This window comes from Eschrichtius robustus, chromosome 16, assembly GCF_028021215.1.
Source record: "Eschrichtius robustus isolate mEscRob2 chromosome 16, mEscRob2.pri, whole genome shotgun sequence".
Classification (NCBI taxonomy): Eukaryota; Metazoa; Chordata; class Mammalia; order Artiodactyla; family Eschrichtiidae; genus Eschrichtius; species Eschrichtius robustus.
The window spans coordinates 61968728-61996441 of record NC_090839.1 but is presented as its reverse complement, the minus strand read 5'-3'; the positions used below and the strand labels follow the sequence as shown (position 1 = coordinate 61996441).

At 41.6% G+C, this 27714-nt stretch overlaps 1 protein-coding gene across 1 annotated transcript; it reads right to left on the bottom strand.

Annotated features, from left to right (window-relative positions):
• Nucleotides 1-470: 470 nt before the first annotated feature.
• Nucleotides 471-27714, bottom strand: HAPSTR1 (HUWE1 associated protein modifying stress responses). The gene is made up of 4 exons (XM_068565721.1): nt 27324-27714; nt 26630-26710; nt 15530-15805; nt 471-3508 (listed from the first exon to the last, which is right to left on the bottom strand). The coding sequence occupies exons 1-4, from the start codon at nt 27547-27549 to the stop codon at nt 3264-3266; spliced, it is 828 nt and encodes a 275-aa protein (XP_068421822.1). The 5' UTR covers nt 27550-27714; the 3' UTR covers nt 471-3263.

Genomic DNA, 27714 nt, shown 5'->3' with positions numbered 1-27714 from the left:
TCAATCTAATGGATGAATTGGCAGGTAGTAGCAAGCTATACAAAATAAAATGTAATGAAATTAATCTAACAGTCACTATACCTCTCAAAAAGTTCAGGTAGTAATGGTGCCAAAAACTTACTGATCCACTCATAATCATTTTCTGAAATTAACTGTGCTGCCTGTGTCCCCAGCTAAAGGCCCATTTCCAAATCATCTCTTGGCATCTTTCACCTTCACTGCACTGAGGCTAGCTCACCCTCTTGGCCAGGCCTTGGCGACCCCCCTTACTGTTCAGCAAATTAGCCCAGCTTTCACTGCTGTATGGCAACCTTAAGGCCCAAAAGCCACAGTGACTCAAGTTTAATGAGTTCCAGCAGCCCTTGGGAAAAATATTTCAGCTAGTTATTTTTTAAGCCTGAGCTTCATTTGATTATGTCAAAGTTGTTCAGATGTGATGACCAAAACAAAACTGCAGACAAGCCCCAAAGTTTTTTGGTTTTTTAAATTATTTATTCATTGAATGATTTAAGGTGTGTACCACTACTCCAGTTGGGTAAACCACATTGAAGAATTTGACTGCAGGTCTTTAGATTCAGCCAAATGCTTTCCATTAATTTTGCTCTATAAAATACCAAACATTATATACTTAAGTTTTTAATGCTTCAGCCATGCTCAGAACACTGCAGTTTAAGGATAACTCAACCCACTCATGCCAAGTTAGGGTGACAGGAACAGAACTCATGAGCTATGACATCTAAAAGAATCAGAATCTAGCTTAAGATGAAAAGAGGTTCTGTTCCCCCAAAGTAAACTGTCAGCCTACACTGTTCTCAAGAGACTGAAAAAAAAAAAAAAAACCAACATTAAAAAGTATCACACAAATATGCAATCTTCCATGATTTGTTTTGCATCTAAAATGGCACAAAGAAAGGCTGCAAAAATCTAGCAGTCAGAACTAAGTTTTCCTAAGAGAAATCATTTCCCTTTCTACTCCTAGGTCTCGGTTTATCCTGTGCTCGGGTGGCACAGGAGAGCAACGGGACGGAGATGGGAGGAAGAGTTACTGCTGGGTAACAGAGCATTTAGAATTAAATGCAATGGAAAAAAGTTAACAAATGCTTAAGTTTTTAAAAAGTTTAATGGAGCCAATAAGATAATATAAATTGTGTTCTGGCAGACGTGAAGACCTGCTTTCTCTTACCAAAGAAAATGGCACATGTTCTATCAAAATTTGACAATCGAAGAGTAAAGGGTACTGAGATTAAGCTTCAGAGCACCAACTAAAACAAAAACCACCAAAAAAAAATTTTTTTTTTTGTTATTAACTTGGAAAGAGGACCTAGAACCAAGGCATAAAGGGGAGATTAAATATGTGTTCCTCAGCCTCAAAATCCTTTAGGAAGAGAAGTTCTGGCTGCTTGTGAGCAACGCTTCACACCACCAAACCCAATTCCAGAATCTAAATTTACAACGATAGAAAAACAAAGATAACTCCAGATGCATTTCTTGATATATTCCAAAGGGAAGCCTGAAAGTATTCATAATACATAGACTCACCCGTTTCCAGTAAAATGATACATTGCTATAATTCTTCCTTATCATATTCAAACAAAAAAAATGATCCACTTTTGCAAAAATTTAGAAATGCCTCACTTTCATTCCTAGGTTTAGTATGGAATTGACTTTTTTTAAATAAGGGCTGTATCTATAGTGAATACAGAACTTCTTCAGTTCACACATTATATTCACATCCCACCCAGTCAATGAATATTATGGTTAACTTAGCAAAGTTTCTTCACAGAAAGATTATTAAATGGCTGAAGAAATAGCAAACTTTAACAAAGTGCTGTGAGTAATTACTGGAAAAACCCTTACACTGATTTGCAATGGTCTTTGAAGGATAAAAACAAAGTAACTGATACTGAGCTACAAGTTTGCAAGGAAACATTTTCACTGTCCTAACTTGATACATTTATAATTTGATAGAATAAATTACAGTACCTGGCAGGCTGACATCAGTTCTTCATCTAAAAAAAGACTACCATTCAGTTCAAGATATTAAAAATGAAGATGAAACATGCTCTAAAACATTGTAGGTACAAGAGGTCTTATATTTACTCAAAAGAGGAATCTATTGAGAACTTTAAGTCTACCTAACATCTAGAGAACCTCCATGCGATTCCATCTTTTCCAGAATGAGATTCCAAACTGCACTTTATAGGAGAGGGATTGGAGAGTTGGGTTTTGCTATTTAAGGTGTGATCACATTATTAGCAGATAAAAGACCTTTATCTTCCACCCATTCCAATGGAAACTGCACAAAGTAGAACATTCATGAAAAATGTAAAACAGAATATAACAGACTAGAATACCTACCCTCCCACCATCCATCTCGCTCTCACTAATACTGAACCAAAAAGGAAGCCCATAAAGTTCATGACCTCTCTACTTTAGGTCACCATGAATGCAGTCTACATGTTTACATTTACCATAAGGACAGTACCCTGCATGGGAAGTAGTACTTGTCTTAAAAATGAGTATTTTAATCCTACAAGGTTAATCTGGGGGCAAATTAATAATATTGCTACTTTTAGAGCACTAACACACACAAAGTGAATCCAATAAAGTTCTGTGTATTGATTTGATATTAAGTATTAATTGCATGACCATCATAGCACCTCTTTACATCACACAATCACCAGAATTAGAAACTGCTTTGAAAACTAAAAATAGGGCACAGTTCAATAATCAGAAGTTGCACACTGTTACTAGAGAGAAACCAGGTGCATGGTACAGTGCTGCTGCAAAAATGGAAGCCTGGCGATTTGACGAGGAAGCCAAATCACGTGTTTTAGACAATTTTAGGAACCTGGCAATACTGTTGAAGCAAAATACTCAACACAGCAGGAAATGGACCCCCCCCCCAAAAAAAAGCATTCTATAACCAAATAAACATCTGATACTTCCTTTCCCTTTGAGAATAAATACAGTTAAGGTCACTTTTAGCCTTGAAACAGATATATGTTTGCCTATGATGATCTTGCTAACGACTACACGATATCTGATGTCCTCTGCTAGGACTATAGTTTTAAGAAAGCCATAGTTACAAGAGGCATCTACTGTAAATACCTAGAACTTCCTTTTATGGCAACCACTATAGAATTCACTTGTCTTAAACAGTGAACAAGGGAAGATGGCCTCATGTTTCCTTTGCAATAATAGTATATGTTGAGGATCAAGTGGCTTTCAAGCAGCATGGTGGGTGTGAAAATGTTTGCAGTTTAGATCATTCTGTTGCGTTTATGGGTTGGTGAGTCTGTAATGACATCGCCACACTGGGCTGAGGTACGCTTTCTAGTTCCACCATTGTCCAAGTGGAGTGCCATTTCTTCTGATATGAAAGTGTTCAAATCGACATCATGGAGTCCATTTCTCCTTCGACTAGCATTCGATCCACTGCTTACATGTGTAGGAGAGCCTGGGGTACTCGAACGCACGCTTATACTAGCCATTGCACCACTAAGACCTAGGAAGAAGAAAAAAGGTTTTAGAGTTGCTCGATTATTTAACCCTCTTGAAAGCAACCCAACTTTACTTTCAACGTCGTCATAGTGTCAAAGGATGTCTGCCTATTTTCCTTGCAAGGGGGTCACCGGGGAGCAGTTTTTTCCTGGAAGAACGAATCATCTGGCTTTGACATAGGAGATGTTCACTGGTAATACTACCAATATTTACAGTATCGGTTACCACCAATTACTGGAAGCTTATTATGCGGCAGGCACCGTGCTAGGTGTACAACTCCATTATGAAATCCTGCCATCTACTCTACTAGGTATGGACTATTTGTAACTTAGAGCTGAGGAAGGAGGTGCTTGCTTTAAACAGAACATTTTGGTTATCCAAAGTCACCGTTCCAATAGATCCCTGTGCTGTGTGTGTGTGTGCAAACAGGGGAGCATGCAGTCACTTTCAAGCCTGAGTGGGCTTATTCTGACACTTCTATAGATAAGGAGACTTTTTAATTTAGCATCTAAAACAGTACACTACTGAACATGAAAAAGGGTCACTATCAAGAATGATCCTGGGACATCAAATACAAAGTGATTCTGCCCTGGACAAATCAGGCTATATGATCACCCCAAGGTCTGGACTATACTATACTTGGTAGATACCCCTTAGGGCAGCCTCACTCAGCATCACCCTAATCCTTCGGGGGGCGGGAGAACAAGGGTGGTATAAAAAATCCTGCTGCCTTGCCTTCAAGGTTAAGAGTTACTAAATCCAGAGTATTCCAGCACTCATGGTGGGACACTCCATTCCTTAGACCCCTGAACAGTTAAAGGAGGCCAACGTATGTTCTGCTTCTAAATGTTCAGGATACACCTGTGAAAGGCATGAGAGAGGCCTGGAAACAAACCACAGCATTGAATTTAATAACCTGACATCACCGCCTGTGGATTTTCCTTCTTACGGATTCCCCCTTGGGCTATCCTAGCCTCATATATGGATTTTGTTAGTGCTTGACTAAACTGATATGATCTAGTATAATCAGTGTTTCCCAAGAATAGGACTTGTACCTTAAAGTAAGCTTAGAGGTTGGTTTCGTAGGGGCCCATTCTCATTTACTCCATAAATGTACTTTAAATTTGAACATTAAGTTGAAAAAGGACTCTCTGCTTCCTACCACACCGAAGCTATTAAATTCCCTTTGACATTGTTCTCACTCTACAATTACTGTGAACATTCCCAAACCCTTGGCCTCAACCACCTCCCATATATGCTGATCAAGTTCTGCAGTCCACACCTCCTTTCTAAACTGCTCTCAACTCCCTACGCTAGGAATCAACCAGTCCCCTCACTGGTCTCCCTGTAGAAGATGCATCCTCTCTCCCTTCCGCTGGTGGCCAGAGGAAATCTTATCTCACTCCTTTCCAAGGCTAGTGCCTATTAAAATAAAAGCACTAATACTGGAGTACTTCCTATGTCAGGGACTGTATTAATAAGCACTTTTTAATTTCATCCTCAAACTAAGCCTATGATATTTGTGTTATCTTTTTTGCAGATGAAAAAGCCAAGGTTAAAAGGTTGAGTAAGCCACTCAAGGTCACAGAGCTAGTAAGCAAGAGCTGGGACCCAAGACTCAAACAGAATCTAAATTCCTACTCATGTTATGCTACCCACCACTTCGAGCCTGTATTATTTCAGCCTCAGGATCTAGGGCCCGGCCTGCCTCGCAGGTCTGTCTCTGAACAGCTAAAGCTACCTCTCCCTTCTGCCCTCTTCACTCCCATCCTAAGGCTTAATCTTGCACTGCCAATATCAACTCATCTGCAGTTCCTAAAAATGGCCCAGGCTGCACCTGCCTCCCGACATCTGTTCCCCACTGCCTGAGGCCCTAGTTCCTCCAGCACCGCCTCCCAGTCTGGGGCTACTTTCCTGGTTCTCCACCCTCTCCTTTGAAACTCTCCTCTTTGCTGTTGTCCAGCCTGCCTGCTCCTTCCTCACTGGCCTTTGCAGGCTTCTCTTCTGCCCCCCACAGGCGGATGTCACCCAGGTGAGAGCCTTGGCGTCTTAGCTTACCCACAGGCATCATTTTCCACATCCGTGCCACAGGAGCAGACATTTTTCCTGAGATCAAGGGCCCATCCATATTTCTAACTGCCTTTTGGCCCTCTGAAACCTAACATCTTCAGGAAAAAACCACGCTGCTTCTTCCCCAGCCCACACAACTTTATTAGAAGTTAAAAAGAAGGGAAAGAAACGCCTCGGGCTGATTTCACATAGCACAGCACCATTGCTCATCTCTTCCTATAGACACTGTGTCTTTACATCTGTATCTCATGAACACAGTGCCTGGCACTTAATTAACACAATGCTTCAGAGTCCTAACCGTCACTCTGAAATCCAAAGCTGTTGATGTTTATTCACCTCTCCAATGCCAGGAAATATACCCAGGTGGCTCTCTTCACTTAAATCTTTGACATGAAGTTAAAACTCAATTATTCGCAACTTCCTGGGTTTGGTTTTTTTTTTTTCTGTTTTTAAGTTCTCCACCAAGACTGTAAACTCCTTGAGGGGAGAGCTGTGCCTTTTTTCCTAATCTCGCAGCCTGTAACATACTGAAAGGTGTCCGCGTACTTGAGACCACCTTTACATACCTGTTTCATAATGCAGGAAATTCTACGGTAATTATGCTGCAAAATATGGGCCCCTCAGCAATAAACTGGGCTACTTCAGTAATTAAACTCAGGATCCCCTAAGCATTTGATACCCAAAAAAGAACTCAACAAACCCTGCTCCAATGCCCCTCTTGTTAATGTAGGAGCCACGTAGCTGTATGTTTAACACCCAAGGCTCAAAACGCTCCATCAGAAGTGAAGAGGCACCTCAAGCAAATCCTTCAACTGCTATCCTCCATGAAAAAAGAAGAGAGATTAAACATCAATTTGGTCAATTTGAAAATTCCCCAGTAACTTCCAGAAAACCACAATCTTTTTTCTGTTGGGTGTATGACTCTGGGCTTAGTTTGACAGCTAAAGCAAAATCACAATGTGCAACATTACCTATTTATTATTATCTACTCTCAGCAGTGAAAATTCTTTTCAAAGTTTAACTGTCTAATCTTCCCCCAAAAGACTTTCCACAAGTGTCAAAAAAAAAATTAAGATTAACAACCAAAAAATATATATTTTAAACAACCCAAATTTTATTTTATAAACCAATGACAGCTACTAGAAGATGCTTTAGGAAACCTTAGCTAAGCCACATGAACAATCAGGCCTATACAAGTACAGAGAATCTAAACATGCTTCAGAACTAAAAACTAAGTTGTATGACCCAAGGGCATACAACTTAATTTCTACCAAAAACACACTTTTTCAAAAGGGCTATGGGAATATCAATTGACAAAAAGCAGTAGAACAAGTAGTACGATTAGACAGAAAAGTCTCCATTGCTTAATACAAGATAAACTTATCAGTTTTCAAAGTTTCTGCATTCATTTTAAAGGATTAGTGCAGGGGTGGAAAAAAGATCAGGAGGATTTAATCATACTTTGAAAAGAAAGCTCCCACATGAGCTAAAACAAAGTTACAGTCCAAGTTATAGGAATCTAGGTTACATGGCAAATTGTTAAAAAGTAGCACAGAACTATTATTTTCATACCAAGGTCATGCTCAGGGTCATAAGGAAATCCTGTTTTCAGAATTAATTACATGTAATTCCAGTTTACCAGCACATAGTTAGGTCACACAGAAAGAGCAAACGCAGAGCCCAGCCAGCCTCCCTTCCTCCATCCGGCAGCCCTGGAAGAGGCCTAGAGGCCGCCTCTACCCTTTCTGCTGGCCTCCCAGCCCCCTTCAGCACCTGCGAGACTCGCCCTGGAGGAGACAAGGCAGACTGTTTACTGTGGTTCCACTCAGCACAGGTCCAGGACCCTCTGCAGGTCTGCGCCACCAGCTCTCTCATCTCCGGCAGAAGGGGGATGTGAAATCCCCGCAACTTGGACAAGGTGATTAACATTCTGACTGGGAACCCTAAGAAACAGGCATTCTTGCATTTGAAATGAATTGCACTATTCAAATGGACATACACTCCCTTTGCACAAAGTTGTATTCTGAGGTTTTAAGCAAGCAAGCACTTGTGTGTAAATGTCGTGTTTTAAGTGCACCAGGGGAGGAGTTCAATCCTGGAAAAGTGAATTCTACTAGGAAGATTTGGGTAATTTGAAGTAGATACCACTCCCCACCCCAATCTGTAAATTGTAATACTGAACTTTTATTGAAGTAAAGCACACTAAATCAAACCAATTACAAAGATACATGTGTCACACCAAGAAAACATTTTCAGTTATGCTGACAGCCCAAAATGCTTTCAATTTTTCAAAGACAGTTTTAATGCCATGGGGAAAATGCTCACGACGTTAAAATGAAAAAAGCAAGATACAGTACCATACACGCAGCATGATCTCAACTATGAAATAATTTTAATATTTATACATTGAAAAAAAAGACTGGAAGAAAATGCACCAAACATTTAACTGCAGTTATCTCTGTATAGTGGGAAAACAAGATACTGAATTTTTTACTTTTTGGAAATTTTCAAATTTTCCAAGAAATCAGTATTTATAAATCAGAAAACTAGTGAAAAAAAATAAAACTTAAATGTTAAACTACCAATGGATTATTAAGGAAGTACTAAGTGAGTAAACTGGCTTTGAGGCATGGCTACATGGACTTCTTCACCTCAATGAAAAAAATGTCCAAGAAAATTTTACTGCAAATTCGTAACAGTTTTGTATTATTAATGTTGGAAGCTTTAGTTAAGTCCTACCCACAGAAACTTCAGTAGCTAATATCTAATCTTAATATACAGAAAATGCCAACTTTTCGTCAAAAATTTAATGCTATCTTAATTGCCTTAATTGTTCTTGTTCTCAGAGGCTGGTCTGAACAAAGGGTATAATTTAAAAATTCCAGCCTTCACAAGAGTTTCCATTAAAGAAGATTACTTGAAATAATCAATCTTAAGCAATTAAGAGATGAGATTTGCTTTTGGTGCATTAATCTCTTACATCTTAATTTCCAAATAAGTTTTTAAAACATTTTACTGTTAAATGACTATTGACAGTTCCGTTATTTCAAGAAGATGCAGAATGCAACATTCAACAAGCATTTATTAAGAATCTACTGTGTTCCACACATTGTGCTAGGAGTGTGGGCAAGAGGAGGAAAAGGGATTTTGAAAGGTGGTTGGAAATAAATCCCCCACAGGTCAGTTCTAATTAATTCTCTACAACAGAAAATTGTCAAGTTTCTTTCATACTGTACCATCGGTTTAAAAGCACTTAACCTAAGTATTTGTGTGGCTGTCAATGTTTGTTTCTATATATTTAGCTTTATCAACGGAAGGAATGAAGAGTGATAGAAAAGGGGAGAGAGACAGAACCAAGCATAAATAATCAAATTTCTTCTTAAATGTACAGATCTCAATTTTATCAGGAAGATTTGTTCTCACCAAAATTTGGTAACTTCTCTACTACACACAGGCCAAAAAATGTTCTGACAAAATAACAAAAGCTACAAAACCTGTGGCTCGAAGGAGCAAGAAAATCCTATTGGTCCATGCTGCCTAAAATCACAGCTTTCCAAAACTCTAGAAGAAGGGATCCATTTTATGACAAATTCGGAATCTGCCTTACATTTTTTTCTAAGTAAAAAATTCCTACCTGACCTTACACCCTTGAATATGGTATCAAATTAATGCATTTTTCTTATATGGCCCTATAACCCAGTCTCTCTAGATCCAAGAATCTTGTCAAGCAATTTAATGATTTACGAGACTAAGGATCACCACATATGCCAGAAAAAGACTTTGTTAGACAAAAAAGAGAGGCCAGATATAGAGCCTATTAACTCCTAAAGTGATGGCACTGTGCCTCAATCTGATTGCCTGGGATTACGCTTCAAACTGTCTAATAATACAATTCTATTAGGCTAGAAACTCCTTGAGAGATTATGTGATTCATCTTTGTATCACCTGCCCCTATCACTAGCCTCTAATAAACAGAATGCTTGGCTGTTTACTGTGTTCAGTAAATGTTGGGCAATAGGAAAGGCTACAGAATAACAAGATACACTCGCATTTTTAAATGACCGCACCTTCCACAGAAGGATTTTTAATTGCAGAAATCAGAACTCGTAACACCACAGCCAGCCAAACACACACACACACGTTTCCAGACTAAAAAGCTTCAGACTTTAATCCTCGCTAAAAAAACTATCTTTTAACACACACAGTGTTTTCTCAAAAACAGACAAACATAACAAAACCCTTTTCTTTTGTTACTTTCCTTTTTCGGGGGAAATTCTCCAATATCATATTAAAGGCTAGACTGCCTGCATTTGCCTAAGACTCTTTCAGTACTTACAAATGTAGTAGCCCACTCTCTTTTTTAAACTTTTGTTGTTTAAACACAAAAGGAACTTGAACTTGAGCAAGGAGGTATCTTTAAGCCAAATGCCAGTGACAGCAATGGCTCCCACCAGTGACTAGTTTAACACCCAGACCCTGTGTGAACTGATGAATTTTACAGAGGATCAACCCAGTCCCAATGGGGTTTTAGTTCCCTGTACTACAGTCAAGAATGCCATCAAAATGACTTTTAGAACTACTGATAAAACCAAGTGTCTCCAATTTTTATGGAACAGTCTGAACCAGGGCCAAAAACCTACAAAGTCCACCTATGAAATGACTGAGTGAGAGCAGGTTTTTAATAAAGTTAGCAAATGAGTGAAGTCTGACTTGGCACCCGGCTTACTCTCCCATCCAGGTCTCTATCTTCCACATATGTGCCCCATTCTAGCTCTGGACCCTTTTTACCTAATCCCCATGATGACAAACAGAACTCAAAATGAGGAAACCAGATTTCAATCTAAGGCTTTCTAGACACAGCACTAGCTTGGGCAAGTCAGCTCAGAATCTCTCCATCCAGTAGACAGAGAGAACATCACCAACTTCACCAGTTTATACCAACATAAAAGAAGCTCAAGATCTTAGCAAGTAATATAAGTAGGTAGTTAACACTAAGTTTTAAATTATCCCTTCCTCTGGAATGATTATCTGCAATTTAAAAAGCCACCCTTCCTGAAAAGGGAGAAAAAGTATCCTCAAAGGCCACCTGACCTCCAGGTCTGTTTTTGCAGTAATGCCATCCAGAGGCAAAGAGGGCACTCAGGACTTAGAACTAACCAGAAGTCCTCCTCCTCTCAAGGCAAAGTACACTTTGTTGAAGGGTGGGTACTTTGCTTCTCACTTTATGTATCTCCTTTTCACAGAGGAGACTGCCTTGGAGAGGTTAGCCATCTTGCCCAAGGTCATGCTGCGAATGCAGCCTATGTACAAGCCTAAATACTCTTCCTGCTAAAATGAACCAGAAATACAGGTCAAAAGCCATTCATCTTCAAGCCTACTTACCAAGATTCACTTATGGGGAAAAACCCCAGCAAGAAACCAAACTTATGTATATAGTCTGATGTCTTTAGGGAAGAAAAAATAAGCCTAGAGACCTCTCCCACGCCACCCACCAGCCCTACTAAGGGGGGGAGGGAAAGAAACCCCAAATGTACACATGTAGAGGCACTGAATTTGGGAGCCAGACAAATCTGGAGTATCTGTTCTACCATTTACTGACCTGGTCTATTTTAGACAAATAAGCCTTCTTCATCAATAAAATGGCAATAATCCAGGGGAATTATTAGTTTTAAATGAGACCCTCCTCAGCAGGATGCTGACGTGAAGTAAACACTGGAAGAACTGCTCTAAAGGTACATCACCCTCAGGCCCCACTCCAAGACTCAGTTGTTCAGTGTGAAGAGCTGACTTTGCAGCACTAAGATATACCCGCTCTGTTCTCCATTCTCCTCACCCTCCTCGTACTGCAGTCACCTGGGGATCTATAAGCCTCAACTCTTTGGAAAGGTTCTCTGCCCCCACTGTGTTGACTTAGCAGACCTCTGAACCCCTGTGTTAAGCTCAGAACACGTCTATGCCAGGTTCTGTTAAAGCCAGAAGCTCCAAGACACAGCCCCTGCACCACTGGCCCCTGCACCAGTCTATGGGAAGGGATAGCTATGGAAGCAAAGCAAAAGGGGAGAGCAGACACCCAGCTCAGGGAAGGTTGGAGAAAATGGGGAGAACTGAAGGAAAGCTTCGTCACAGATGTTCGATCAGTCTGAAGGGATGAACAGGCAGAAGGAAAAGCTTAGAAAAGAGCAGGAAGGTGTTCAAAAGATTACACAGTATGGCTAAGATATCTGACCCAAGGTCAGATCAAATCACAAGGGCCTTACAATGTTGTGCTCAGTTCAGACTTCACCCTAGAGGACACAGGGAAACAAAGGTTATTCTTCAGTGAAGCAACAAGATCAAAAAGATCACTCCAGTGGTCCCAGAAAAGATGGACTGGTGAATGGGTCAACTCAGGACTGGGAAGCAAGAGCATGAAGATTATTCCAAGCGCCCAGAACTCACCTCCTCCAGAACAGCCTTCTCTGAACCCATGGCCAGGCCGCACTGTGAAATGTCCTTTTCTGACCCCAGAATACCTTACATATGACATCAAAATAAATTACCCAAGTATGCATTGGCCTCAACAGAAAAGGAAGCACCCTATTCAATCATATATTCCCTAGAAACTGCACAGAATCTGCCACGTACACATCTGCCGAGTGGTAAGGTGAAGAAAAGACCTGTTTTTGCTGTTGTTGAGGCTGGAAGGATGAGTCCCTCTGAACGCCTGCAGGATGCCCTGGTGGAGATGTCCACCAGGGGACAATGGGGCATACGTGTTTCGCAGTCAGGAGAGAGGGTCTAAACATAAGGACCAATTTTGGAAATTAAGACTGAAATGGCCCTTAAAGGGATTGCAGGAGAAGGTGGCTAAGGGCTAAATCCTGGGGAATGTAACCTAAGTCACTGAAAAGTCAGAGGTCAAAGTAGCTTAAATAGAAGACAAGAAAAGTCTCTAGAAGAGAAAAGATGACTAAGAGAGGAATAATCAGAAAGGCAGGCAGGGAACCACAAAATGGTCCAGATGATTTTTGGTCAATCTGAAATTTGTTTACATAAAAACAAGGTGCCAGCTATTAATCCAGTTCTCAGTAAATTTTCGATAATGTTCTTATTTTAAGACAAGGATGAATAAGAAAAGGACAGAAATCAATCTAGCACATGCATATGCATTTCTTTGATTTCTCTGTTGAGCTTAGCATCCAGATAAGGAGATACCATGGTACACAAAAAATAAACAACGTATGTTGCAAACAAGTGCCAAAATAGAGCACTGGATTATATTCCTTAAACCTCCATAACCATTAGTTGACAGTTTTGATTGAAACTATTTGATAATCATTAATTGATGTACTTTTAATTGCAATACTTAAGTCGAAGGCTCATAAGGGTACTGATCAAAGGATCTTATCATCACACCCTCACTGTCTACATGAAAAACTCTACAATTATCTTATATCTTGGCCATCTGTCTTCTTATAAAGAACATATTTTAAGCACATATGGGTGGCATTTGGTGGAAGTGAGAATTTAGGAGCCGATAAAGAAAAAAAGAAAAAATTACAGGGGTAACTGTCCTCTCTTTTAAGGACATGAGGTTGTTTATGGATAAGAATAAATCAATGTGACTCCTAACACTAATGTTTGCTTTGATTATAAACTTAAGTCAGCCTCAGTATACCAATTCTTTTCCTGTCTCCCCCTGGCATCCCAAAACTTCATGAATTTAGACTCTCCCTCCAGCATAGAACCCCAAGAACTTCAATTTGACCTCACATTTTCATAGATCTGGCTAAACAAATTCTATGCAAAACCAAATTCTGACCAGTATGCACCCTAATTAAGATGAATTTCCAAATATATTTCAAAAGATCTGAACAGTTTTGACTTCAATTTACAGCTATTCAAAAAATCAGATCATGAGGACACCTGGTTACAAAGTTAGTCATTAATCTGCTTTACAATTTAGTTAACAATGCCCTATTATTAGAAATCACTCAAATTACTAAAAATACTCAAGTCAGACTAGCATTCCCAATACAGCTATGTCCTCTAAAACCAACAGAACACAAAACTCAGTATATAATTTGTTTCTGTGTACTCTTTTCAAGGGGCCCTATTACTGCATATCAACTTCATGTTTTAACTACATGAATTCAGTTTACGAACCCTAGGAATCCAACGTATTCTGGATTGGCACTACTTCGTAAGTTTATTGAAAGGAAAGGTTATTTTTCTATAGCTTTATAATTGAACTTTAAACCCTCACAATTTAAAAGTAAGTCAAAATTATAAATAGTACCTTCCTAAATCTACATCACCACTAAAACTCCCAAAGTTCAGTAAAATAATAAATCATAAGTTGAATAAACTCAATTTAAAAAAATGTAATGGGATTTGGAGAATATAGTAGTTGCGGGGGGGAGGGCTGCTGGCTTGCCCTTTTTACAATGTGTACAACTGCATTAAGATTTTATAACAAGAGTGGCATTTATGTTTCTTAAAACTACCTTCTATAGTATAATACAGAAAAAAAGACATTTTAACAAGAGAAATATGGAATGAATCATAAATCCACTTGATGACAAAGGAAATCAAAATGCTTAAGGAAAACAAAACTACATCAAATACTACCATGCACTAAAATTAATCTGACAAACTATGTACACTTCTAGTAATTTTTTTCAAACAATGGTAAAAGATGTGAAACTCTAATTCAGTAGGAACAGATCAATCTCTATTTTGCCTGAGTTTCAAACTTTCTGACAGCATCAACTGTTCCACTATATTAGAAACAGCAAGCAGTCTTAAGTACTGCATCCATACATCATGGACTTTGTTGAAATAAAATGTTTTTGTGTTTTTAACTTATCGTAAACAAACTCACAATCAGGAGGGGAAAAAAAACACTTTTTCCAACTCCACGTTCTGAATGGGGTTTTAGATAAAGAATCAATGTTTGCCAAAGAGAACAAGAATCTCTGTAAGCATTAAAGCTTCGATGATATAGAAGCCCTTTGTATACATCCCAGTTTTTATCACCAGGTTATTTCATCTTAGATGACCTACACTATGGCTCAGAAATGTGTTAACTTTTAACAGGACTCATGACCTAACTCACTAATTACTTCTATCTGCTTAGTCACTTGTACAATCCACGTTTTCATCTTGGCTTCAACCAAGTCTTATTATTTTGTTGTTTTATTTTTACAGCAGTGTTGAATGTCCTATAAGTACCTCTCCCAGTTCTATCTGGAAGCCTGTATTAGAGAACAAGCAACAACAAACTTACTGACTACATACCCCAGGTTTCTCCAATAATACTTAAACCCCTCAGCCAAGAATGTCTTTTTATGGCAGGTCTGGCCTGGGGAGATGGTGATGGACCTGCTCTCACAGTCCTGACTATCAAAGCAAGGCCCTAAGGGACAACAGACATGAGGAAAGTCAATTTAATTATTCGTACATCTGTCCACTCCCTCTTGGGTCATCAACGCTCAGGTTCTGCAGGCACACTCAATAACCCAAGGTGTCAAAGGGAATTCCCATGAGAACTAGCCCAACAGTTATCTGCCTTACTTGCCTGTCACTGACTAGGCTCTCCAGGTTAATTACAGATGCAATAGAATTCTTAACACACAAGAACTTCCTCTTTGACTCAGAAGAGTAAGGAAACATGTAAAATATAAGTGTGTAAAGCAATAAATTCTAATCAATGTTGCAAAAAATGCTGTTATTGTAACACCAATCAGCTCAAACTAACTTTCTAAAAACATTTTTTTAGGATAGGCTGGCTAACATTCAAAAATTGCCCATGTAAGTTCTTAGCTTACATTCTATTTAAACATTTCTAGAGCAAGTAGTAACTAGAATAGACAAAAAACAGACAATATATCTGGACCTAAACCTAAATGTGAAATTGGGTCCACAGGCACACTCTTAACCATTTTTCCAAAGAAATATGTTTAAACGGCTTTACCATGCAGAGCTATGGCTTCCCGGAAGGGTTGCAAATCAGTCTCTACAGATGAGCTAGTTTCCGTTGAAGTAGCTCGGTTAGGGGACACTACAGTCAGTCTTGGGGGAGCTCTAGAGTTTCGCGGTGGAGGAACTTTTCCACACAGGAAGCTGATCAAATCTTCTCTACGAATAGTTCTTCTGCGCTTTTTAACCCAAGCCAACACATCCTTATTGCGTCGCTGATAGCCAATCTGAATTCCAATATCAAAACTTCGCTGATGGGTATCCACGCTTTCTGTTAGGAAACAAGAATAAGAAAAAGATACATGATGATCAGTAGAGCCAAGCTGCATTCTCTCCTAAAGAAAACCACCATTTTACAAGTTCACCAAAATGAGTATCATGAAGTACGGGGCTCTTTAAGTCTATCAGTAATCTATTAAACTGAACTTCATTCATGTTTAAAATATCATACCTGACACCTAATCATAATGTTCTAAATTCAGTAAACACATCACATAATCCTAGAGCTTCTGCCTTGTTCTTAAAAAAAAAAACTAGATAAAAACAGAGGAACTACTTGTCAACCGAATTACCATTTTAATAGAGCTATTTCCTTAAAAAAAAAAGCTTACTTAATCTAATCAAGCTAGTTTATTTAGTAATGCTAACAGTAAGTGAATTTTTTTTTTAATTATTTATTCATTCATTTATTTATTTATGGCTGTGTTGGGTCTTCGTTTCTGTGTGAGGGCTTTCTCTAGTTGCGGCAAGTGGGGGCCACTCTTCATCGCGGTGCGCGGGCCTCTCACTATCGCGGCCACTCTTGTTGCGGAGCACAGGCTCCAGACGCGCAGGCTCAGCAACTGTGGCTCACGGGCCTAGTTGCTCCGCGGCATGTGGGATCTTCCCAGACCAGGGCTCGAACCCGTGTCCCCTGCATTAGCAGGCAGATTCTCAACCACTGCGCCACCAGGGAAGCCCAACAGTAAGTGAATTATTAAAGGCTTATTGGTACTATACCCAGCTTCACCTGAAAAACAAGGTACACGAATACCTTGAGAGCAGTACTACTGTCCCCTCACTGCAACTGAGCAAACAGACACTGAGTAACTCTACCACAGTATTCAAGAGCTGGAATTTTTGTTCCAGAGTCTGTGGTTCTTAACCACAAAGCTTTGAGAAAAGACAGAATTCTCAGGAGTTCTAAACAGGAGCGTTCACATCATTCAACAGATGACTAAACACCGCAACAAGTCACTCAGGCGGTGCTAACCTTGCATGTACCATGTCATTTCGGAGGTGTACTCCTAACTGACAGGTTCAGCACCAAGAACTGGAAACACACTAAAAGCAGTAGCAAATATTTTAGAAATAACAAGGGAAAATTAATTCTGATTGACTGCTCAACAAAGCCAAACAGCACTGTGGAAACAAGAAGCTTCATTCATTTCCCAGGAACATTTTCAATCTGCTTCCAGTTCCCAACAGGTTTCTGTAACTTATAACCACTCCCAAAAGACCCTGTCTTAAAATCTCTCAGACTGGTCTCCTATTCTCCCTGTAGATACTGCCCCCTGTACATATTGAACCCAGATTTTCAATAAAATGATGCCTGCCCCTTTAGTGGCTTTACACAATTGAAAACAATATCAATCCTTAGAAATTTAAGTCACTGCAATTTATTTTTAGTTGAGCTGCTGTGCTAGCAGGAAAATCACCAATATATCTTCATTCCTCTATTACTTTTCCTGACCTGGATTTTAATTCTGTCTGCGACATCTAAAGTAGATGCTGAAAGGATAAGCAAACCAGCGAATGAAGACCTGTGTCCCAGAAAGACAATAATCCAGACATCACAGAGGCTCACAGAGGCTCCCAAGCTGCATGAATTTGCATTATTAAAAAAGATGGCAAGAGGGCAGCACAAACAGAACTTTATTAACAAGGCCTCTTCCTTAGATGATCAGTTCTTATTGCTAAAAAGTTAAAAAGAAAAATGAAAGAAGTTACCCACAGAAGTACTCTTAAATATTAAACTCCATCACAACTTTCTAATTTTACAGATACAAAAAAAGCTACTCGTGGGACTTCCCCTGGTGGTGCAGTGGTTAATAAGACTCCGCCTTCCAATGCAGGGGGCCCGGGTTTGATCCCTGATCAGGGAACTAGATCCCACGTGCATGCCTCAACTAAGAGTTCGCATGCCACAGCTAAGACCCGGTGCAACCAAGATAAATTAAATAAATAAATAAAAAATAAATGAGTCTAAAAGAAAAAGCTACTCATGAATGAAGTAATTTCTCCAGTGTCTCACTACTAGAATGCCCAAGTTACAATGTGAATCAATGTGTTCTGATTTCTCATTTCATCATAAACAAAACAAGCACGAACCCCATTTCAAAGGTAAAATAGCATTTAGGAAGCTAATACAGTGCTTTCCCATCTCTTAGTCTTAAAGACTTAGATGAAGCCAACCTTAAAGGGTGCATAATCCCTAAGATGACCTTGTAAAGTTGTATGTAGACCTTAAGTGATTCTGAAAGAGCTAGAAGCATTTTAAGAGAAATCAAGTCATTGAGTAAACTAAGCCCATCCCATGGGACCACAGAAAGGAAGATAGATAACCATCCACTGTTATGGATCTACAAGCAACTAGGTTTCTACAAAGCTGCCCTACCTAACAGAGTTGTTACAATCAAGCTCTTAACCAGAGAAGTTTGTTTCCAAAAAGAATGACTCAGGAAATCTTATTTTTCGAGAACCAAATGGAGGCAGGTCCAGAATTGGAAGTATAGAGGAACAAAAAGTTGAAAGGGGTACAAGAAACAAGTTTGAAGCAAGCATGGATAGTGCAAAGTAAGATGAAGCAGGCACGTAAATGTACACCTAGCAAACCAGACAGCAAATAAGAAAAGCTGAACTTGATACAAAACTCAAGAGCCAAAGGGAAGGAACCAGATGAAGCAGTTCAAAAAACAAAAACAAAACAAAAAAAACCCTGACAATCCTGGGAGGAAAGAGCTTTGATTGGTTTTGATTGAGGACACAAGGAAAGCCCAAAAGTCAGATCGGCAACAGGCTGATGCTTTAATCACAGAGTTGAACAAAGTTCAACTCAATATTCATACTTTTGAAGGAAGGCAGTTATGTAAGTAGTTGTGAATCTCTTTTAAAATATATGCAACTGGGCTTTTCTGGTGGCGCAGTGGTTGAGAATCTGCCTGCCAATGCAGGGGACACGGGTTCTAGCCCTGGTCTGGGAAGATCCCACATGCCATGGAGCGACTGGGCCCGGGAACCACAATTACTGAGCCTGCGCGTCTGGAGCCTGTGCTCTGCAACAAGAGAGGCCGCGATAGTGAGAGGCCCGCGCACCGTGATGAAGAGTGGCCCCCGCTTGCCGCAACTGGAGAAAGCCCTTGCACAGAAACGAAGACCCAACACCGCCATAAACAAACAAATAAATAAAAACATCTGATTGTCTTTAAAAAAAGAATGTACGCAACTGACCAATCATTTCACCTCAAAAATTCTGCACAAGTCTCAACAACACAACCAACCAAGAACACGCTAAAAATCAAGTATTTTGTAAACAGACTTTTACAGACTAAGAAGTACAGGAGGAGAAAAGCTGATTTAACATTTAAGGACTTCGGGTACATACATGCTTTTGCACTGTCTGGGCATAATTTGGTCTTATACCATTAACATATCCTGAAAGCCAAATCCACTTACTTTACCACCCAGATTAATCCAATCTCAGTTATTTCCTTAAACAGAGAATCTCACATTGACACTAAAACATAGTTTAAAATATAGTTCGTATGTTTGAGAACTTTAAAGAGTTACTTGGTTGAAAATAAAACCCTCCTATCACATCTTGCACTAAGTAGAAGAGATCTAAATGCTTATTGGAGAATCTTAGGAATGACCAGACTAGATTTTAATCACTGCTTAATTTAGTATCCAGTAAAATAATAAACGTACACACAAAGATGGCCTCCAGAAGGCTCTCAGCCAAAGATTGCTTTGAATACTCCTGAACCTTGACAATTAAGACACCCAAATTCTAGAAATGCACAGCACAGAAAACTGTGGGGACAGTCTTGTGTCCAACACTTTTACTGATGCCAAAGCCACTGTGGAAAACGGCCATGATCTCGAAGGTTAGGCAAAGCCCAAGGGCATCAAAATGTCAATCTAACCTTTAATCACAACACATTCATTTCCTTATTCAAGAAACAAACTGGGGCTTCCCTGGTGGCGCAGTGGTTGAGAATCTGCCTGCCAATGCAGGGACACAGGTTCGAGCCCTGGTCTGGGAAGATCCCACATGCCGCGGATCAACTAGGCCCATGAGCCACAACTGCTGAGCGTGCGCGTCTAGAGCCTGTGCTCCACAACAAGAGAGGCCGGGATAGTGAGAGGCCCGTGCACTGCGATGAAGAGTGGCCCCAGCTTGCCACAACTAGAGAAAGCCCTCACACAGAAACAAAGACCCAACACAGCCAAAAATAAATAAATTAATTAATTTAAAAAACAAAAACGCAGTACCCCCAAATCAGGGCCAGGGTACCCCCATAGGATTGACTCTACAAAACTCCTAAAAACAAAACAAAACAAAACAAGGGCTTCCCTGGTGGCGCAGTGGTTGAGAGTCTGCCTGCCAATGCAGGGGACACAGGTTCGAGCGCTGGTCTGGGAAGATCCCACATGCCGCGGAGCAACTAGGCCCGTGAGCCACAACTACTGAGCCTGCGCGTCTGGAGCCTGTGCTCCGCAACAAGAGCGGCCGCGATAGTGAGAGGCCCGTGCACCGCGATGAAGAGTGACCCCCGCTTGCCGCAACTAGAGAAAGCCCTCACACAGAAACGAAGACCCAACACAGCCAAAAAAAAAAAAAAAAACACAAAACAAAAAAAAAACTGATTCATACAAGTCATTGTAGACATCTTTGTTTCATATTTTTTAAAACTGTTTTTATATAAATAGGTGAAATTGAATTCAAGGGATTTTTATTAGTCTCATTTTCCCACTGCTGGCAAGGGGCAGTAGGCAAAGAATCATACTGATTTCTGAAATGAAGACCAAATGCAGAACTTTCTTACATGAAACATAAACACAATCAGATTTCACTATCTATAGTTCTTTGATACTCACAAACCTTATGTGAGTTAGCCAAAGCAGATATCTCAATTTCATAAACAAGGAATTGGAACTGAGGCTCAAAGGGCCTTGCCCTAAAAAGTTACTAAATAGCAAAAGTTCTTTCTACAATCGATTTCTTCCTCAACAATAGAGAAGTCATCTCCCATTCTCCTTAGAGGATCTACAAACCAGAAAATCACACTGCTAGATCAGAGTACATTTCCAAGGAATACTAGTAACTACAAAACATTTGAACTTAGAACTCAATCTGCACTAACCAACTAGTCTGCTGCAGGAGAAAATATGTATTTTAACTGTTTCATTAGAAACAAATATCTAGGGACTTCCCTGGTGGTGCAGTGGTTAAGAATCGGCCTGCCAATGCAGGAGACACGGGTTCGAGCCCTGATCCGGGAAAATCCCACATGTCGCAGAGCAACTAAGCCCGTCTGCCACAACTACTGAAGCCCATGCGCCTAGAGCCTGTGCTCCGCAACGAGAAGCCACCACAATGAGAAGCCCACGCACCGCAACGAAGAGTAGCCCCCGCTCGCTGCAACCAGAGAAAGCCTGCACACAGCAACGAAGACCCAACGCAGCCAAAAGTAAATAATTTTTTTTTTAAAAAAAAGGAAAAGATATCTGAGTCATGACCAAAATAAAACTGCCTTTCAATTGTTTTGTTTTTTTAAATATTTACTTATCTATTTATATTTTATTTGGCCGTGACAAATCTTAGTTGAGGCACGTGGGATCTTCACTGCGGCATGCGGGATCTTTAGTTGCAGCATGCTAACTCTTAGTTGCCGCACGTGGGATCTAATTCCCTGACCAGGTGATTGAACCAGAACCCCCTGCATTGGGAGTGCAGAGTCTTAGCCACTGGACCACCAGGGAAGCCCGTTTTTCAACTGATTTGAGGAAATAATTTCTATCTTCCCTAACAAAGTGGTATCCGAAAATAAACACGAACTTCTAGGTAACTTACATACTGACTTACATCTTCACCCAGCACGTACAAACAGCAGGAACCAGGGAAGGATCAGAGTGGCCACGGTTCCCTACCATCCAGTCCTCGTCCTCCCTTTCCTAAAGGTACTCCCAAGTTTTTGTTTGGATAGTTCTGAAGAAAAGCTTCCTCCACATTTGCTCAAGTGGTGAAACTTGTGGTTTAGTCCCAAACAAATCTGCAGAACCCCAAAACTGTGGCTATGATACTGGTTCTGAATAACCATGTGACCCAATTCTGGCCAAGAGACAGAAGTCATTTACTCCTGGGAAAGAAGCTTCTGGGCTCTTCTAACCTTCTGTGAGTGACCCTAAGATGTGAGGTGTGAGCTGCCAACACACTGAAACTAGCCTAACGACAAAGCTGGTATGTGCAGGCCCACACATGGAGTACAGAGAGCTGCAGAGCAGGGAGGCCTGAGCCACTGGATTCAATCAATCCCACCCTCAGGCTTCAACGCAGAGAGCAGCCAATCCATGTCCAGCTTGACTTGTGTTTTCTGCTATTTGCAGCCAAAACATCCTTTTACAGAGAAGTTACACATCAGAAACTGACCGTCTTCTATAAAAATTCACAAAAAATCTACACATGGTATTAGTAATGATGAGGCTGCTGCTTAGTAAAATAAAACTGAGGGTGTTCAACTGTAATCCATACTAAGGTGTTTTGAACACTCTCAAAGTGCAATAGTTTTCTGTAACAGGAGTCACAAACCAACTCCACAAAGTCAAAACATAAGCTGAAATTTCATTATCTGCCTCCAGGTAGAACATGCTTTCTCTGACCAGTTGTTTATATACCAATCACTCATCCACAAATTTTCAGTATGTTCCGTTCACTTTCAGTCCACATAGAAGCCCAAGAAGGCCACAATGAAGTGACTACACACCATAAAAAGGATCTGGCATCAAGATGTCTCAAAAATAAGGACTTCAAAGGGCATCATACTATTTTTCTCCTGTCAATTCTATTTACTTTCAGCCCTTTCAGGGAAAAATGAAGACACACCACAAAGGTTATTCCGACAGAAATTTTAAAAAGACAAAAAATAATAAGAATTTCTTCCCTTCATCTTAAGCACTGCCCATAGCCAAATACACCATCTGAAAAACAGAACCTGACCACCAACACAGTCCATGCTTGAAGACTCATTGCATGACACACTAAGAGCCTGCACTCTAAGTTGTGGGTACTTACTCCTACTTACAATTGAGAAAATGAAGGCTTACAATAGTGAAATATTTTTTGTTCCATTATCTGTCTCCAGGACCATACAACTAAGTAAAAGTAACAGTCTAAAATCTGAACTAGAACAATCTAGCAGAAGACTCCATGATAATGATGCTGCTGGCCTTCTCCAAGTACTGCTAGAGTCACACCTTGGGGGCAAATGCTGTTCAAGGAGAAAACCAGAAACATCTTTAACATAAACAGTATCAAGAGAAAGCTCTTAACATATGTGGGAGAAGTCGGTATGCAACTAAAGTTTCAGACAGTTTTAAAATGCAGAGGAGCTTAACATAAAACAAAAAAAAATGGAGCTTAACATAAAACAAAAATCAAAAAAGAAAAATATTACAAAGTTGAGAGAAATGACAATGAGAGAAGCAGTGAGAAGTGGCTCTGGGGGATGTGGGTGAGCACTGGCTCCCAGGCAGCTGCTGCAGAGCAAGCAGGGCCCCAGCGCCCACCTCCGCTGACCACGAGGCTCCAAAGGACGGCTCTGTCCTCGAGAACAGCCACAGGAGTAGCCTCTACTGAGCAAGTAACCCCCACACTGTAGAAGGAATTTAGAATTCATTATTTTCCTAATGAGCAGTCAGGAGAGAGGTTGAAACCAGTCACCCAAGGAAATGGGAGGTGGATTTAAGAGGCAGAAAGAGATGAGCTTGACAAAGCATTTCTCAGATAAGCATCAACCAGGCAAGTTAAAACCACCTCAGTAACTTCACTCCCTTTTGCTGCAGACATCAAAAACCGTACTAAGCCAGCGGACACACCACCACTGAATATTTAACAAACATTACTTCCTTTAGATTTATCAAAGCAAAGTAAAAACAAAAACCAGCCATCAGAATTTTCTTCCCTTCCAAAAAAGGATGCCAATGTCTGACTCAACTTACTACGTGGAGTAGAAGGAACTCCATTTTGCTGAATTCTGTCCACACTGAGGACACCCCAATTCACTCTCCTCCAAGTCTCCAGCCACATTCAACCAAACCAACTGCATCGTTCAACGTTTCAAGACGCCACAGGCAATCAAAAGGGGCCCTCTGCTAGACTTTTACCTCAATTCTGACCTTCCTATGTGCTCATCTTAGGTGTTATCAGGAAGCTGGTAAAAGTACCAACCTCTCCCCAGGCTGGGTGAGGGAAAATGAGCCATCTTTGGCTTGTCAGATAAGCGCCTAATCATACAAACTGCCAGAGCATTGCCCATTTACAAGGATCCTCCAAAATCTCCCCCCATCCCCGCCCCCATAAATTACATTTAGATACTGAATCAGAACTGTGAACACTCTAAATTTACCACTACTTACAGCTGCATGCACTGTGACACTACCTTGCTAATTTTATTGGTTCTATTTAAGGTGCCCAATTATTCCTACAGCTGCATTCTTGTTCTCTAAAGACCACACCCTGAAAAGAAAGAAGAATGTGAGGATCTGCAGAGCTTATCCACACTTTCCTCGAGTCAGCTAGGAACAGAATAATGTTGCTATACTACCAAATTCCACAAACCACAATTAACCATTCCTCAGGTAAAAGGGGATATATTTCATTTTACAGAAATAGGATACAAAATAAAACTAAGGTTGGACAATCCAGCATTTGCCATAATGCAAAAACTTCATGTTTATTTAAAAAGAAATTTTATGTCTTTCATTACGTTTTCTGAACAAAGAAAACTAATACATTATAAGACGCATTTCCAAATCAAGAAATCAAATTAGGGATTATTTCAGAGTTCAGCTTCTGAGCCCACTTTTTTATATGAAGAATTAACACTAAAGAAAACCGTCAGCTACAGTCCTAAAGAGATGCATTCCAGGAGCGCACAACAGCACCAAAAACTGAGAAGTCAGAGGACATTCATATTTTTCTACGGCCTAGTCGAAGAGCCGGGCACACAGACGAACTAAAAATATGTGTTGCCTTCCCCTTAAAGCAAAAAATAATTGCAAAACCTGAATGGATAAACCGTGATACCTCCACACACCAGAACACTAGTCAGAAAAAAAAAAAAAAAGCACTGAACTATTTATTAATACCTGCAATGTGAACTGAATGGATCAATCTCAGAAACATGAAAAGTGGATAGAAGAACCCAAACACAAAAGGCTACCTACTACAAGGTTCTATTTATTACATTATGGAAACACAAAAACCATACACACAGCAGTCAGATCAGCGGTTGCTGGTGTGGGGACGGGGGGCGGGGGGACAAATATATTCCATTTACTAACAATGCATGTTTGTCAAATTCACGCCATACACCTTAAAACAGTGATTTTACTATATGTAAATTATAGTCCAAGAAAGCGGAGTTTCCCAAAGATATGAGTTTCAAGTATTATTTCAAAATTCCCTGTCTGGGTGAAACCAAGAGCCATTCCAGAGAATGTTAAAAACCCTCAAGCAGTAATGAATGTTAGAGTCAAAATTTAAGGAACTCAGCTATATAAAATCAAAGTTGACCACTGGGGCACCATTTTATTAGGTTTCCCTTTTCTCAGTAAGCCTAGACTATTAGTTCCTCATTCCCTGAAATTAACATTCTATTCACCAGGTTTAGTTTACGTTCTCAAATTACCATCCCAAAAAACTGCAAGGTCTACCAAGGAAGTCCAAAATAAGGGATTTTTTTCCCTGAAGAAATCTATCTTAATTTGCTCATTCATATGCAGATAAGAATCTGAGAATCAAGTCACTCCACAGCCTGTTTCAACCTATTTAGATAATTCTGAAAAACACAAAGCTCTACTGCAATTATCAACAGCTTCTAGCAGTTTAAAAGCATTTATTTTAATTACATTTTTACTAAAATTAACACTCAAATTCACATCCTTTTCCCACAGAAACCTTGCCAAAAATCAAACCCAAATTTCCAAATCTTCAAAACAAAGCACAAAATCTAAGCCCACTGTTGCTGAGAGAACACGATGAGCAAGAACATTTACTCACACATCTTCACGTAGGGGGCGGGGATTAACTGCAGAAAAGCACTGCCATGAAACACGAATCTTGATACCAACTCAAACTGATCAGATTTCCTGCCAACAATGTACGGTCAGGCAGAAAGCAGCTTGGAAGGCAAATATTTGACGGAGTTGCTAGGGAAGACCAAGTCCATCAAATATCTGAAGACCAAGTCCATCAAATATCTGCATCTTAATGTGCGTACAGATTATTTCAATTAGCTAGCTTTCGACGCACTTAAATCATGCTGTGCCACCATCAGGCTCGAAATTGCCTAACTCAAGAAAAACTACTCCAAGAGGTGCTTTTCCACAAACCAGTTGTCCCTCCCACCTGTGTGTGAGACACACTCTTCTTCCCTGGGTGCCTAAAAAGCACATCCCACGGTCTGGAGCTCTGGGCCTCTCAACCTCGGCACTACCGCCGTTTGGGGGTGGGGAGGCTGCCTCGTGCACCGAGGACGGTTAGCGGCCTCCTCTCAGTGATGACACTCTGGAGTGCCCCAGACGTTGTCAAAGATCGCCATGGGGTGAGGGGACCAAACGCCCCCGGCTGAGAACCCGTTATCTAGATATGACATCACACCGCCAGAATTCTCAAGTTGCAAGGTACTGAGAGTTAGTGGCTGGATTCAGAGGCAGAAAACACTCCGGCGATCCCTCCAGGTCAAGGTGGCCAATGCACTAAGGAACGCAGGACTTAAACCCCGATGCAGGCCGCCCTTCCCCTTAGCCGGCAATGCAGCAAGGTTGTCCTTACCTTTGTAGAGATTGGTGACGGCAGTGGCTGCGTTTTGGAAGGGAACCCAGAGAGAAAGTCCTGGCTGCTGACACACTCGGTCTGAAAAACGACGAAAGGAAAGGGGAAAAACAAAAAAAGGAAAAGAAACACACAAAGACAAAAAAAGAAAAAGAAAAAACCATGTTATTTGGGCGTCAATCACTCCGGAACGGCCATATTAGGTTTCGCCATTTTGTTCAAGGGTTCCGGGATCCCGCGCTAGGTGGGGGGCGGGCAAGAAGGGGGTCGCGGCGGAGCGGGAGGGGGAGCCGCGGGGCCCCCGGGCGCAGCCCGGGCAGAGGCGCGGCAGAGGGAGGCACCCCTTCGCAGTCCCCGCCCCGAGGCCGGCTCCGGCACAATAGGGCCCCCGGGCCGCCTCCCTTCGCCATTTTGTGACCGGGGGCTCCTCCCCTGCCTTCCCCGGACGAGGGGCACCCAGCGGCCCGGCCCCAGGAGCGGGAGGGCCCCCCGGGCGGCCCCAAGCCCGGCCGCCCCCCGCGCCGGCCCCCGGCCGCCTCCCGAGGGCCCGCCTCCCGCGGCGCCATCTTGCGGGGAGGGGGCGGCGAGGCCGCGGCGCGACCGCCGGAGCCCAGCCAACCGCCCCCCGGGCTCTCCGCCGACGGCCGAGCTCGAGGCGGGGGCGGCGGAGCAAAATGGCGGCGGCGGCCCTCACCTTTGTAGAGCTGGGCCACGGCGGTGGCCGAGTTCTGGAAGAGGTGCCACAGCTTCTGCTGCTTGTGCTCGGGCTGCGCGGCGGCCGCCGCCTCCTCCTGCAGCTCGGGGGGCAATTGCTCGTCCTGCTCGGCCTCGGCCAGGCACTGCCGCTCCCACTTGGAGAACCAGTGCTCGGGCCCGTGCTCCTGGATCTCGGCCTCGCCCTCCTCCTTCCGCTCCTCCATCCTCCGCGGCCTCCCGCGGCCTCGCAGCCGCCGCGGCCGCGTCCTCCTCAGGCGGGGCCCCGGCGGGAGCGTCGTCGTCGAGCGGCCCGGCGGCGGGGCCCAGCGGCCTGCGGCGGCTCCTCGCGGCGGCCCAGGCCTCCTGCACCCCGACGGCCTGCGAGCCCC